This window comes from Equus asinus, chromosome 29, assembly GCF_041296235.1.
Source record: "Equus asinus isolate D_3611 breed Donkey chromosome 29, EquAss-T2T_v2, whole genome shotgun sequence".
Classification (NCBI taxonomy): Eukaryota; Metazoa; Chordata; class Mammalia; order Perissodactyla; family Equidae; genus Equus; species Equus asinus.
Window position 1 is genome coordinate 18,516,130 of NC_091818.1, and position 16,287 is coordinate 18,532,416.

General features: G+C 36.6%; 1 protein-coding gene across 16 annotated transcripts in view; it reads left to right on the forward strand.

Annotated features, from left to right (window-relative positions):
- The window catches only part of ARHGAP12 (Rho GTPase activating protein 12), a 118,194-nt gene that overhangs the window by 51,908 nt on the left and 49,999 nt on the right, over positions 1-16,287 (forward strand). For 13 of the 16 annotated variants that reach the window (XM_044761920.2, XM_044761918.2, XM_070501333.1 and 10 more), the window contains one exon: positions 10,244-10,507. The exons of the other annotated variants lie outside the window; for them this stretch is intronic. In XM_044761920.2, coding sequence (XP_044617855.1) covers positions 10,244-10,507 — 264 coding nt within the window. The remainder of the gene's footprint in view (positions 1-10,243; positions 10,508-16,287) is intronic. 16 annotated transcript variants of the gene reach the window in all.

Sequence of the window (16,287 nt, forward strand, 5' to 3'; positions counted from 1 at the left end):
AGATACAGAAATGATTTGAAAGTGATGGGGAGGGGGCAATAGCATGACATTAATAGAATTGTGCGTAACATGAGGGTTTTGGAGCAAAGAATGTAAAGAGAATGGCAATAAATGAGGCCGAAAAGATTGTTTGGGACTGGGGTGTTCAGATCCTTAAATTCTCTGCTATGAAATTTGAGTTTCTATAGTCAATGAAATATTCATTAATGTTTTTAAGCAGATCAGATTTGTGTCTTTAGGGAGTAACTATTGGTACTGTGAAGGATCAATTGGACAAGGTGAAGAAATGGAGGCAGTTGACCCCCGTGGATGCTTGTAATCATTCAGCAAAAAAAGATGAAGAAGACCTCGACTTAGCTAGTTGTCTTGGGATAAGAGAGGAAGGAAGTCAAGATACATTAGGAGGACGTTTAGTCGAACTTTGTTGGGGTAAAGAGACACAAGATGACTGAGATTTCTGACTGAGTAGTTTATGATGCTATTAATATTTGAACTGGTGAATATGCTAGGGTAGTGTGTTATGGGAAAAAGCTGAGACAGAGGATATAATGAGTTTGACCTATCTGTGGAGAACTCATGCTAGTAGGTCTTTCAAAATACATGTCTGTTATTTGGGGGTTGGTAGATGGGGGAGTGAGTTTGGTTTTATTGAAGGAGTAGATTAGGTAAGATTTCCCAAGGAGACTAAAACAGGAGTAGGGAAGTAATTTTAGTGTATGGATTTCATGATAGCTTCTTTTAGTTATATAAAAGTAATTTTCATTCGGGAACATATTGAGTGCTTATTATGTATTGGTGCTATACTAGACACTCAAGACGAAGAGAGAAACCAGGCAAACACTGCTGCCTTAAAGATAATAAAGTAAATCTGGGATACATTGTAATAGGTACTATGACAAGCTACAGAATGGTAAGACTGTGGCAGAAGATGCATGTGAGGGCATAACAGAAAATGACACTGGAGAGTTGTGGGCTTCATCCTGAAGGGGAAATCTGTCTTTTGTTCCTTTTTGGCAAATCTTTCACCTATGATAAACTTACTAATTGTACACACTCTCATGGCTGTGTATGTGTTAGTCCCTGGTACCCAGGGCTTTTCACTGTGATGTCTGCCAGCTCTTAGCTATCCACCCTCTAGGTACAGAGAGTCTTTACCCACCTGGGATTTTGATTTATAGTATGGCACAGTTGCACTGTGGTCATTTTGGGTTGGTACTGCAGGTTGGTCTACAATGACTTCATCAGTATGTGTTTGAGTCTGGCTTCCTAGAAAAAAGCATTTGTCAGCCCTCACAGCTTTCCTACCTGGGATCTACCTTATTATTGTCTGTGTTGGGAGAGAAGGCAGAAATGGTGACAGACCTATGAAGATAAGGAAGGAGTTGTTCACGTTGTTGGCTAAGGTGATCAAAGGAGGGGAAGAGGACAGAGACAAGATGAAAGATGAGGGGCTAAGAAAGTTTGAGTGTCTGACTGTAAGGTATCCAAGCCTGTCGGAGTTGAGCAGCCTTGAGCTGCAGTAACTAGAAAACCACCTGGAGAAAAAACAGGAAAAGAATTTATTTACCATGAAAATAATCTCTCTCAAAGCTTTTCGCAATACTCACTTCACTTAACTACCAATTATGTTTCATTATTAAAAGGCTGCTTTTCGTTTCTTGGTGTTTCGTCAGCTAAGAATAGGAGGATTTTGAGTGTACTTGGAGTGCCCTTCACCACTTCTCTGGCTGACGTGGCCTCCTCCTGCTTTCCTCTACAGAGCCAGTTAAACCTGTGCTGTGACCCTTTCTGGAGCTCCGGGTCATACCCTCTTCTCCCTGTTCAGTGCTGCTTTGTGCTCCCACAGCATCCCATGCACACTTCTCTCTCCAGCATTAGTCATGTCATTGGAGTCGTCCTTCTGTTTACCTCTCTCTTCCTCTTTATTAGGCTGCTGGCCCTTAAGAACAGAGGCTATCTTATTTTCATCTCCTGCCCAGCTCATAATTAGTTCTTAGATGTTAGTCAAATAAGTAAGTAATAGAAAATGTCAGTTCACGCTGCAGACCTTGAAATCTTAGTGCACCCATGCTTTTAGGTATGCACATTGGAATTTGTGAGTTTTGATATTTTAAAATCATTAAACAAAGGGTATTATGTTTTTTTCCTAAAAATTGGCTTTAAGCAGAAAGACTGTCTTTTGGAAAGTTAAATTGTTCAGTTAAAATTGATATGCAATTTTCAGTTGTGAAGCTAAAACAAAATTTAGTCCTATTTTAACTGGATATTGGCTTGTTGACAGTTTTTTCTTTTTTGTCCTCTGTTATGCTGTTAACTGGCCCAAGGCTATAATAATTAGCAATTATGATAAAGCAGAGTTTAAGCAGGTAAATTACCAAAGGCACATAAATGGTTTTTTCCCCCACATGAATTAAAATAGAAATTAAAAAATAATTTAAATTCTGTTTTGGAGACTGATACTTTGGTAAATGTTGTTTGTATTTTTCCCAATAAATCTAAATCACAGGTATGACTATAAGCTGCAGGGACTTATTTCGATTATTCAGTAATATAAATATAATTCTGCATTTATAGTAAGGTATATATACCTTAAGAATTAATACTGAATAGCATATACTAGTTAGGAAACAAGAGGTGCAAACATGCTCCTTAGTTAGTGTGTTTTCTGCCTTTCTCCGAAGTTTGTTTTAGAAGCAGTTCTTAAACTAATGTCAAAGGTAAAAAGAGGACAAATCTCAATATTTTGGGTGAGGATTCAAGTACAATCCAAGTTTAAAGTTACCTTCTTATATATGGTTCCCCAATGTTTCCTTTTTGTGGATGGTGGAGGACTATTTTAGTCTACGTATAGGTAAAGTAGAACAGGCCAAGTCTTTTTTTAAATATGAAATTGGGTCATGTGCCGAGGTACTAATCCCAATTCAGTTATTAATTAATGACAGATAGGGCCCATAAAATTAACTTTCTTTATTCTCTTATTTTTTGTATGAAAAATCCACTTATTTTTGTTGGTGACAGTTCATGAACAAGGTTGTTTGTTCAGTTTAAGTGCATAATACTTGTCTTATAAACATTAGAAAATTAATTTTTATTTGATTCATATATTAGAAGTACAGCTTATTGCTTATTCTTTTAACTCCTTTTTCTTTGACTTATCTGCAGAAGAAGAAGCAACTGGTGGTATGAACTTCAGAATTGTCTTTAAGTATTTATGTTATTTGTAATACAAATTTATGGGATCGGGGAACGAGTTTGCCCTAAGTCCATTCAGAAAGATTGAGTTTTATTAGTGTCTTCTGACCCTTAAAAATAGATTCTTGACTACCACCTCCACCATTCTCCATCCTCAGTAACTCTGGGATATGACCCAAGAATTTTAATAAGCACCTCCAGATAAGATATAGATGATCCATTGACCACCCCCAAAGAAACACTAGTTGATAATAGTGTTAATACTATTGCTGTCACTTTCATAAGTCCAGTGGACTAGGCGAGTGCCCCAGATTCTTATCCTGATCGAACTCTAAAGATACTAATTCTCGTAATAAAACTGGGAAATAAAGCACACAGAAAAAAAAATCATACATAATTCCATTATCCAGAGAAAATTGATAAGATTTTAGTTTGTTTTTCTCCATACTTTTGAATTTTTAGTTGGAAGTTAAGTTGGAAGCAGTTTTATGTTCTGCTTTTCTCATTAACCTTATAGCAGTTTTTTATCATGTTATTAGAAAATCATTCACAACGTTTTCAGTGCTTGTGTAGTATTGCCTCATATACTGGGTCATTATTTACTCAACCATTCCTCTGTTGTCGGATGTTTAGATTGTTTCCGATTTATTTCTGATAAATAACACTGGAATGAACATCTCTGTGGGAAAAATTTTTTTCTATATCTAGGATTTTTTTTTCCCTTTTATTCAAGGTCCTAAAAGTATTTTTTAAAAGCTTTTGAAACACCACCAAGCTGTTTTCCAAAAAGGTTCATCTGAAGTTACCAGCAGTAAAGTTGTTAGATTCCCCAGCATTGAGTGTGTGCTTTTAAAATATATATATATTTTTTTGGTTCAGTAGACAAAATGGTGTATAATTACTTAATCATCCCTTGTTGTAATTAATGTATGTTCTATGTATATGTAAAGATTAGTTTGATGTTTTATACTATTTTTCTACCAAGAATTTATATTTTCAAGAGTTCTTAAGGAAAATCGTTATTAATCTTTTGCAGAGGTTTGAGCAGTTGATAATAAACATGGACAGTTTCTTTTTGCAGAGATCAGAGTATTAACAAAAATACTGAGTTCTCTTCTGTTCTCTTTCCATGCACTTTGGAAGTTGAAGTTTAAGTATGGAGTTAATTCATTAAGAAAACAAGGTTCTTACTTCTACTAGAATCGATTTCTAACAGCAGATGAACAACATTTCAAATGAACATCTGTCAAAAAATTTAACTAGTGGTCAGTAAGAATGTGAAATACTGGGGCCGGCCCCGTGGCCGAGTGGTTAAGTTCACATGCTCCACTGCGGCGACCCAGGGTTCTGATCCTGGGTCATGGCACTGCTTGTTGGGTCACATTGAGGCGGCGTCCCACATGCCACAACTAGAAGGACCCACAACTAAGATATACACCTCTCTACCGGGGGGGTTGGGGAGATAAAGCAGGAAAAAAAAAAAAAAGATTGGCAACAGTTGTTAGCTCAGGTGCCAATCTTTAAAAAAAAAAAAAAAAAAGAATGTGAAATATTAAAATTTTACCATTCATTCAGTCAGTAAACCTCTTCTAGCTATATATGTATATATATTTTTTTTTTTTTTTAAGATTGGCACCTGAGCTAACAACTGTTGCCAATCTTTTTTTTTTTTTTTCCTGCTTTATCTCCCCAACCCCCCCCAGTAGAGAGGTGTATATCTTAGTTGCAGGTACTTCTAGTTGTGGGATGTGGGACGCCGCCCCAACGTGGCCTGATGAAAGGTGCCATGTCCGTGCCTAGGATCCGAACCCTGGGCCGCTGCAGCGGAGCGCGTGAACTTAACCACTCGGCCACGGAGCCGGCCCCTGTAGCTATATATTATTCTACTTAGAATTACTGTTAATCTCTTGATTTCAGACATCCCTCTCACTTCTGTTGCTTGGTTAATCGGTTTTGAAGAATACTAACAAAGTTTGAAGATTCTCTCGATTTAAACAAATTAGGGACCATTCCCTTCTCCTTTTCTTCTCTTCACAATGTTTGCTACTTATGTAATTATTTTCCTTTCGTGTCTGATTCCCTTCGTTACTTTAAATAATAAATGTAAACTTTATCTCTGTCCTGTTGACTTATGGTGATTGCTAGGCTCTGTTTGGGTTTCCCCTCCCTGTGCCGATTTCTGGAAACCACCTCTAGGTAGAAAGCCTGGAAGTGATAGAGCCACCGCATTTGTTTCTTCTCACAGGGATCATAGTCCTGGCTGCTTGTTATGCAATGCCTGAAAATATGTGTTTCCTGAATTTTATGCACTTTTCTAGTTGTTTATGGCGGGAAGGTAATTTCAGATCCTCTTGGCTGGAAGCTAAGGTAAAATGGCCTCTTAATCGCTGAATCTAGTGATTGCTTCAGAGCCCTCATACTGAAGTATAGATTGATACTATCAGGTTCGCATTCTCTTGAAGTTTTCTTTTGAAAACTTTTAAATACCACCCTTTCTTGTAGATCTTCTACCTCTGACTTTCCTTTCTGACTCCTTTACTGACTCCTCTTATTTTGTCTGGTCTCTTAATTATATTAATTCCAATAATAATTATAATAACAATGAAAGTCACCATGCCAGACCCTGTGCTAACCTTATACCTGTATTCTCATTTTAATTGATAAAGCAACTGCTTCCAGGGTTCTCTTTTCTTCTCCCTCTCATTCTGTGGTCTCTCTTAAGTTATTGGCCCCACCTATATGCCAACAACTTTTACATTTCTATTTTTAGCCCTGATTTCTGCACTGAGTTCCCAGTCTGTGTATCTAACTGTCTATGAGCATTTCCACCTGGATTTTCAAAGGGCTTGTTTGTCAACCCCATACAGTCTAAATGGAACTCTTCTTTTCCTCCTATTCTTGACATTATTTGATCTGTGGTTAAAAACACACACAAACACGAGAAAAACTATGCTTCACATGAACAAACATAGAATCTGCATGTTAATTGAACCTTCTAGTTTTTTTGAATCCAGCTCTGGTTCTGCAGCCCTGCTATCCTTGTCCTATTGCAACTCTCTTCTTCTGTCTCTTGTATTGTACCAACCTCTGAACTGATCTCTGCCTCTAGTTGTGTTCCTCTAAAATCAGTAATATTTCTAAATTTTAAATCGGAATGTACTTCCTGACTTAAAGTCTTCAGTAGTTCCCTAAGTGCTACTGGATAACATCTGTGCTTTTTAACATGACATAAAAGCTCTCCCTCTGCTGTCGTTTGTTTCTGCTTTGATCTTTCTCTGGCTGCTCCTTTTATCTACTCTGAGTCAGCATCATTCCCTGACTCTACCATGCCTTTTTTGGTCAAACTTATGTTCTTGCTGTATCCTCAACTTTTACCTGGCTAACTCTCATTTATTTACTTCTAAGGCTTAGTCATTTGTTTCCAGGCCTCTTCCTTTTTGCTCCCATAGTATCCATGTGTAGCTCTAGCATTGTGTCTGTTATGCATTTAAAAGATTTTTGTTTCTCTTTCTTTTACTATATTATGAGGTCCTAGAAGATGTTTTTTAATTCATATTTGTAACCTTAGCACCTAACTGGATACTTGACATTCATTTTCTTTTTAGATAGTTTCTGTCTTAAATGGTGACACAACTATCCATCCTTTTCCCCCAACTAGAAATATGGATATTTTCGTAGTTTCCTCTCTCTCTCTCTCTCTCTCTCTCTCACGTGTAACCAGTTCCAAGTTCTTGAATTTTTGCTTTTAACTTTGGCATGTATGTTTGCATTCTTTTGTTCACATTTGTTTGTTCATTCAACAAATTTCATTACATGCTACTGTGTGCTAGGGGGTGTACTAACTATACTGTGTGCTGACCACTGCATTGAATTTGTAGAATTTATGGACTAACTTTTGGAGAAGTAACATAGTTACAAAGTTCAGTTTTTCCATTTAGGAACAAAGGTTTATCTCTTCAAATATAATTTTAGGTACCTGAGGAAAATTTCATAAATATTCCTCATTTGGTTTTGTACATTTTTTAAAAAGCATTATTTGTAAATGTTGAACAGTTCTTTTCCTATTGTGAATGAGAATTTTTTATTCTGTTACATTTTCCAATTTGTCATTGCTCTTGTATGGGAAACTGTTTAGATGATCCTGTATCTGGCCAACTTATCAAACTTCTTAGTAGTTTTCATGGACTTGGGTTTTTGGGTATTGGTTATGTCAATGACAAATATCAGCGTTTATTTTTCCTTCTAGATATTTATGAGTTTAATTCATTTTTCATATCTTAGTACATTGCTTAGGCCCTCCAGTACAATATTGGAAAACAGCAATTCTTGGCATCTTAGTAGTATTCTTGACTTGAATGAAAATGCTTCTTATCAATGTCTTGCTAATATGATGTTTATTTTAAATAATAATTTTTAAAAGTCAGATTAAGGAGCTGTCACTTATTTCTCACTCGCTAAGAGTTTGATCCTGAATCCAGGTGGAATTTTATTAAATGCTTTGTTGGTGTCTGTGGAGATGATCGTGTTAATCTGGTGAGTGTAAAGAATACAGTAAGAGATTTCCTGAAGACAGATGGACTTAACATTTCTCCTTTTCCCTGAGTTATTTAATACAGTGCTGGATTTGATTGCTAAGGTTTTATTTAGTGTATTTTCATTTATATTCATAAGTGAGATTGGTTTATAGTTTTTTCTTTCATTTAATTCTTCTCTGCTTTTATTTCAGAATTATGCTCACCTTATGAACTGTGTTGAAGCATTCCAGTTCTTTTGAATTGGAAAAACTGTTTAAATTTGACCTGTTTAAACCATAGGAATTAGTTGTTTCTTAACGATTACTAGAATTTGTCCATAAACATCATTTAGAAAATGGCTGTTTCTTGGCATCTTTATTTCTCTACGTCTAGTAAAGTATCAGGAGCAAAGTAGGAAGTTCTTTATCACTTGTTGAATAAATATTCTCTAGATGAGCTTCTGGGAAGTGATTTACTATATAGTATTGTTTTTTGTATTAACAGAGTTCATCTTAGTAGAGAAGCATTGTTATCCTGGCTAATTCACCAGAATGTGGAGTTGTTCTGAAAGAGACATACATGGAAATTTGTCTTGATGGATAGATTTTCTTCATAGAAAGATGCTGTTTGGGTAGTCTAAATTCAAAGCTACATTTTTAGGAAGACAGTCTAATTTGTGTCATTGAGTACAGTATTTTCCTAATTACCGAGTGTAAAGAGACCAAAAGTAACCATTTTACAAATGTATTCATGTTTTGGGTTATTTTTACTGTAAGAGAAGGCTTATTCTATGATTTAGATTCATGATAATTATTTTATAAGCAAACAATATTTTAGAAGTTAAAGTACTTTAATTTCAATAAAACTGACTCTGTATCCATCCATGTTTCCCTTTTTTCATTCAGTTTTTAAAGCACTCATAAAACTCGAGGTACAGTATAGAAGTAATTGAATGTCTGAATATAACTCTAGGATTTATGTGGTAAAGCAGAGTAGTTTTCAGCTAGGGGCGGTTTTGTCCCCAGGGGACATTGGCAATGTCTGGAGACTTTCTAGTTGTCACAATGGGGGGATGCCACTATCATCTAGTGGGTAGAGACCAGAAATGCTAGTAAACATTCTACAGTATACAGGATAGCCCCCAAACAAGAAAGAATGGTCTGTCCTCAAATGTTAGTGGTGCTGAGGTTGAGAAACCCTATCATAAAAGGAAAGATATACACACAAATATGAACACGCAATACCAAAAGGTGTTCTCGGACATGGGCTTTTTCCCTTCAGCAACTAGAATTCTACTTCATACAGTTTACACTGTCCTTATGCAAGGGGTATGAAGAGTATTCTTTGTTTTTTTAAAGATTTTAGTTTTCCTTTTTCTCCCCAAAGCCCCGTGGTACGTAGATGTATATTTTTTTTAGTTGTGGGTCCTTCTAGTTGTGTCATGTGGGATGCCACCTCAGCATGGCCTGATGAGTGGTGCCATGTCCATGCCCAGGATCCGAACCGGCGAAACCCTGGGCTGTCGCAGCGGGGCACGTGAACTTAACCGCTTGGCCACAGGTCCGGACAGAGTATTCTGTTCTTGACTGACATCTAGTGAGACATTTAAAAATAAAACGTAAAGCTTAGGTTGAGATTAAGCATGTAAATCAGAGAGTTACTGCTTATTCTTATTTTTCCACTGTTAGGAAATTCACAAATAGGAAACTAGGAAGAGACTAAAGGATTTATTTATGGTTACTGAGAAATTATAACTGAAAAAGAATAGAATGTAGTAAATTTTAAGCTGAAGTATATCTCCTTTATCTTTCACTTACATTCCTGATTTAATATTAGAGCTTAGAATATAAAATCTTTCATTTGATAGTTTATAAATGCAGAGTTACCCATGTGTAAGAGTTTTTATATTTTAAAAAATTGCCTAAAATCATAAAGTTTTAGAGCCAAAGGAGATGTAGGTGGTTTAATCCAATTCTCTCCTTTACAGAGATTAAAAAATTAATTTCAGAGAGAGACAGTGATCTAATCCAATGTCATACAACTTGTTAATGCGAGATCTTAAACTAGAACCCATAGCTTCTGACTTCTAGTTGAGTATTCTTTCAGGGTGAGGGAAAGTTATTAAGCACTTTGGATTTATTTGAAACTTTTATATTTTTTTCAAACTATGAATATTAAAACTGTTAAATTATTTCTTTAGAAAGACCATATACACCTGTTTGTCTATTTTTAGATGAATTAGTAGAGATTAGCCCTGTGGCCAAGTGGTTAAGTTCATGCGCTCTGCAGGGTTTGCCAGTTTGGATCTTGGGCACGGACCTAGCACTGCTCATCAAGCCATGCTGAGGCGGTGTCCCATATAGCAGAGCCAGAAGGACCTACAACTAGAATATACAACTATGTACGTGGGGGGCTTTGGGGAGAAGAAGAAGAAAAAAAATGAATTAGTGTGTATGTTTATAAATCTCATGTTTCATTTAATTTTAATGTGTTAATGTTATGCCAATTTAAACATGAATATTGCACATTTTTCACAGGCAACAACACCTCCAAATCAAGGACGGCCAGATTCTCCTGTCTACGCTAATCTGCAAGAGCTGAAAATATCCCAGTCTGCTCTCCCCCCGCTTCCTGGGAGCCCAGCAATTCAGATTAATGGAGAATGGGAAACTCATAAAGATAGTTCTGGGCGTTGTTATTACTATAACAGAGGAACACAGGAAAGAACTTGGAAACCACCTCGTTGGACTCGGGATACAAACATAAGCAAAGGAGATTCCCAGAGTCCAGGAGATCAAGAGGTATGAGTTGTGAAGGAGGCACCAGGGAGTGACCAAACTCGCTTCCCGTTTGTTCAGAGGCGAAAGAAGTGAATAGGCTTGTTTCTTGGTATGGAAATGGTAGAACACTTGAAATCTCTAAGATACTAAATGTTCTTTCCAAGTTTTATTATATTAATGCTAGTTACTTCCTAATCTCTAATTAGTAGACAGTAGCTAACCTTATAGCACGCTTACTAGTTCCAGTATTAACTGGATTAAAGTTGCCTAGTGCCAGTGGTTTCCCTCGTGTGCTAGAAGGTACTAATTCAATCATTGTTATTGTCCAAGCAGTGACAATTTTTAGAAAAAGAAGGAAAGAAAATATTTGACATGACTTAGCCAAATAAATAAAAAATAAAAAACAAAGTTATTTAACTGATTAAAACAGACACTTTTCTCTGTTGGTTTGGTATGGCCAGCAAGATACTTCACGGTTTTTCTCAGTCAGAGGTACAAGATCACTTTGATTTATATCTAAGGGAAATAAGTATAAAATAATTCCTTTGCTGCAAATAGATCGTCCTTTCAGTCTGACAGTCCACTCTGAAATCATTATTTTCTCTAACAAGTGTTCGAATTCTCCCTTACCCCCCACCTCGGTTTCACTTCCCTCACACCTCTTAGAGGGCGGTGCAGCGATTTGGCCCACCATATTTTGAGAAACACTCATCTCAGGTCTGAAGAGATTCCTGGGGACTGTTTAGATACATAGGAGAAGCTTGAGTAGGATGGATAGAACAGAGTTAAATCCTGTGTTTTGATAGACAGGCCCCTGCATCTGCATAGGACACCCTGCTTTTATAGAAAGCAGCCGGCTGTACAATAAAAACAGAAATCCAGGGGCCGGCTCCATGGCCGAGTGGTTAAGTATGCGTGCTCTGCTGCGGCAGCCCAGGGTTCGGATCCTGGGCGCGGACATGGCACCGCTCTTCAGGCCACGCTGGGGAGGTGTCCCACATCCCACAACTAGAAGGACCTGCAACTAAGATATACAACTATGTATCAGGGGGGTTTGGGAAATAAAGCAGACAAAAAAAACCCACCAGAAATCCAGTTAGGTAGGAGCTGGAAAAACCAGGTAACACAGCCTGCATTTAGCAGAATCTGAAAAAGCTTTTTGTGGTTAATAACCCCTCTTCTTGTCCTATTTTTCAGTTATTTATAGCTTTGGTTTGGAGATAACTTGTACCTTAGTGTTCAAGAATGAGCTAGAGAATAGTGAGAGAAATTGTTCTTGTGTTACTATAGTAAGTTTCCTTACTATAGTTAGGAACACTGAGTGGTAGATCTAGAAAGATTTGAAAATAAGTTGTCCTGTGTAGCAATAGCAAAGTCAAATCTAATAATTTGGGAGAATTAGGGAAAGGGCTGTATTATAGAATGATTTAAAGGAATTCAGAGTGCCCATGGGAACTTTTAACATGTTTCTTAGCTTTCCATTTCAATAATTAGATGAGAGTTATTTGTATATCAGAGTCTCAGCTTATACTAGTAGTCTTTGCACAGGTTTTATAAAAACAAATAGTTATTTCCAAAGTGGCTGAAGGATAACTTCCAGTAACTTCTTGAGAAAGGTCGCACATGGGAGGTTAAATTGAGATTTTTGTATGTGAAAATGTCTGTATTCTGCTTTCATATTTCATTGATAGTTTGCCTGAGTATAAAATTCTAGGTTAGAAATAATTTTTTCTCACAGTTGTAAGATATTTTGAACTTTGCTTTATGGCAACCTGGTCACCTGGTTTGTGGGGAGTCTCCAATGTTAGAACCATTAGGCCTTCCTTTTAGACTATTCAGTCTCCACAGAAGTCTTAAAATCTTCTGCCTAGAGAGTCAGGGCTGCCAGGGTCTTGGTAGTTGGCATTCAGTTTGTGTATCGTTCTTTGGTCTGCCCTCTTTCTGTGTGATACCCATGTCCCAACTGTGCCTCTTATCTCCCAACTCAGAATCTTCCTGTCTTCCCTCTTGAGAGGGAGTAAATCCCTGTACTTCTGGGTAAGGGAGGGGCACACACCTAGCAGCCACACGTGAAGAAGAGATCCTGGTGATTTTAGTACCCTTGCCTTCACCTGGGGGCTCCAGGAGTACCTAACAGTTAGTTCCTGAGCCGTTTGAAAATTGTGCTCTGTAAATTTGTTGGATTTCATCTTTTCAACTCCACCTCTACCCCACCAGTTAAGATTCTGCTTTCTTTGTGGATAATTTCACTTTTTGTTCATCTGCTTCTTAGCTCCACAGTTTTATGAGTATTGTTTCTTCTTGTGTTCTCCCTTTTCTTGAGGGGTTAGGTCTTTTTAAGATATTTCAGTGCTTTTATTTTAGTGGGGTTTGAGAGGGAGCAAGTGTTCACTCTTCCATCTTAACTCAGAAGCTTATTATTTTAGCAGTTACCCTAGAACAGTGGTTCTCAGCCAGTAACAGTTTTGCCTCCTGGTGGGCATTAGACAATGTCTGGAGAGATTTTTGCTTGTTACAACTGGGGGAGCACTACTGGTGTCTAGTGGGTAGAGGCCAGAGAGGCTGTCAAACATCCTGTGATACACAAGACAGCTCCCACATTGAAGAATTATCTGGCCTTAGGTGTCCATAGTGCTGCTGTTGAGAAACTCGGCCTTAGAAATTTTGACATGCATACTTAGAAAGTCTAAAGTTAATTGGTATCTTCTTGCTCCTTAAAGCGGTACAAGAACTATACACGCTGTTGTGCTATTGTTGTCTTATATTTTGTTTCTATTTTTAGCCCTCTTATTGTTGTACAAGGTGACTCTAAAAGTTAATCCTCATATTTACCACTTTGTTTTCTCACATTTCTTTATGCAGATTAGATTATCTTGGATAAATTTTCTCTTGTCTAAAGTACATAGTTTTAAATTTCCTTAGTGTGGATCTGTTAGTGATAGAATCAGATTTTTTGTTTGTCTGGAAATGCATTTATTTTGTCCTTATTTTTGAAGAGTATCTTTACTGGGTGTACAGTTCCAAGTTGATTGTTCACCTGTTTGTTTTTTCCTAGTTCATTGAAGATTTCATTCTCTGTTTTCAGGCTTCCATTGTTGATGTTGGAAATTCACTTGTCATTCCTTTAAGAGCAGCCTGTCTCTTCTTGCTGGCAGCTTTTAAGATCTTGTATCTCTGCTTTCACTATGAGGTAACTAGGTGAAGGTATCTTTTTTTGTTTCCTGCCAGGGCTTTGTTGGGACTCCTGAATTTAGGGAGTCCTGTCTGATCAGGTCTGGAAAATTCTTAGTCATTGTCTATATATAGCTTCTGTCCCATTTTCTCTTTCCTCTCATTCTGGAACTTTGATTAGATGACTGCTTAATCCCCTTACTCTGTTTGTCATGGCTCTTGATTTCCCGTATACTTTTAAATTTTCTCTCTGTGTCTCTTCCTGCTTCATTCTCAGTCATTTTCAGATCTAGCTCCTGTTCACTATTTTTCTCTTCAGGTACATCTTTATGTGATATTAAACCAGTCCTTGAATTTAAAAAATGTTATTTTTTTATTTGTTTGGAGGAGCTTCCCCATCTTATTCCTTTGAAAAGTTTTAGACCTGCAAAAAAAAATGGAAAGAATAGTAGAGTGAGCATCAATATACCAGATGTCCTTCATCTAGATTCATCAGTTGTTAACATTTTGCCACATTTACTTTATTTCTCTATCCCTCCTTCCACCTCTTTACCCTCCAATAATTTTTTCTGAACCATTTGGAGGAGACAGCATAAGATTTTATTCTCTGAATGTAAGGACATTTTTCAGCAAAACCAATTTTTTTGGTGAAAAACAGATTTATCATAGCCAACAAATTTAATATTGGTATATTATTTAATACATAGTTAATATTCAGTGTTTCTCACTTGTCAAGTAATATCCTTTATAGTTTTTCCTGCAGTGGAGCATCCAGCGAGGGATCATGTATTGCATTTATTTGTCATGTTTTTCTTTAGCTTTATTTTATATTTTATTTTTGATAATTCCAGTATATAAAGTCTTTGAGAGTCTCATTATGTTGTCTGTTTTTCTTGTCTCTCACTCATGGTGTTTTGTTGCACATCTTTTGTGTGTCTCAGTATGTGTTTTAATGTGAGATGATAGTTCTTGAAAATTCGTATATAGGAAGTCTTTAATGCTGGGGTTGAAAGTTTATTCCTTCAGAGAGGATGTGCTTTGTTTCTGCCAGGTGCCTAGGGAAACTGGTATCCTATGAATATCTGTAACTAAATTTTCAGTTTTTATAGGCCACCTAAGTAGTAGTAAGTTGGATTGCATAAAGACTTGTTTGTAGTTGGGGATTCCTCCAGTTTCCCCCAATTTTTTGTGAAGATTCCTGTGATTTCCCTAGTGTGGAATAAAGGGACGAGATTTGTTTCTGGTTCACCCATAATCTGTGGGTATAATTCTTTGGCCTCCCAGTTCTTTATTGTGGGGTATCCTTTTACACTCCCTGCCTTTGATGGTCCTGAGTCCCGTTCCCCAGTGCTTCTGCATGGCCTCGAAAACTAATGTTCTAGTTCGGGGTTTGGCAACTATCTTCAAAGAGAAGGCTGGTCTTTTTATTCTACTTATCTTTCTGGATTCTTATTTCTACTTAGTTTTTGACCTCTCAGTATTTCTTAACTAACTTCTTGCTGCTTGATGATTTTTAAAAAAATTTTATGTAATATTTTAAACTGCTTTCATCTGCGCGATCAGTTGGGTACCTACCTGTCATTCTTCTATAAATGGAACATCTAGGTGGCCTCCTCATCTTTCTACTAGGCTATGTTTGCTACAGAATATTTACCCCAAAGTCGCTGGGCCAAGTGTCCTGCTGAATGGAGTTATTTAGTATAGAACAGTTAACATTTGGAGAATGCTTACCAAAATAATCTTAATTTTTGTTTGTCCTTAGACATCTCTTTTCTAGCAGTAAATATTAAGATCTTAAAGCTACTCTTGGTTCTATAGTGTAAGAAAACATGTTGAGGTACTGGAGGGTTACTTTTCATGGTAGAAGTGAACATTTTACTGCACAAAAATTAGGAAATTATGGTGAGCATTTTGTCAACTAGAAAGTTGAGTTTATGAAAAACATGATTTAGTGACTTTCTTAAATTAATTTTGCTAATTAGATTGCATTCTTTTACTGTGTTTCCAAAAGACTTTATTGCACTTCTCCTTCATGAGCTTACATTTTAAGTGGTCTCAATTAAGTAAAAATTAATCCTAATTTTTGATTTAGGTTGTCCATTTTCTAAAAACATTACCGTTCTGAAACATACACAGCTCAGTTTATGCAAGGCTTCTGCAAAGTTGTCTATGTCAGTTTTTGTGAACATATTAATATTAGGATATTTATGTCAAGTTACTTCTACAACATTGAGAATCTAAATATCTTAGTGTTTTAGACCAAATTACAATGGTAGAAAATATATCTGATTAAGATTTAATTTCAGAAACTATTTTACCTGTAAGTGATCCTGGAAGGGTCATTTGCACATGAGAGTTAACCTAGTGGATATTGGTTGAATGAATGAAGTTTAAGTGCAGTAAGCAAATTGCTACTTAGTCACATGGTGCCTCTTGTTTGAAAAAACAGAAATGGTTAAATTTTCTCCATCTTCTAATTTGCTTCTCTTAAATGTCTGGAGTTTATCGTTTTGTTTTTTTTTTTTTTTTTTTAAAGGAAAGGATACCTTAATTATTTCCACAATGAATTTCTTAATCTCTCTGTATTGTGTTTGAATTTTCTCAATAATATTTTTTCTTGTTTTGAAGTT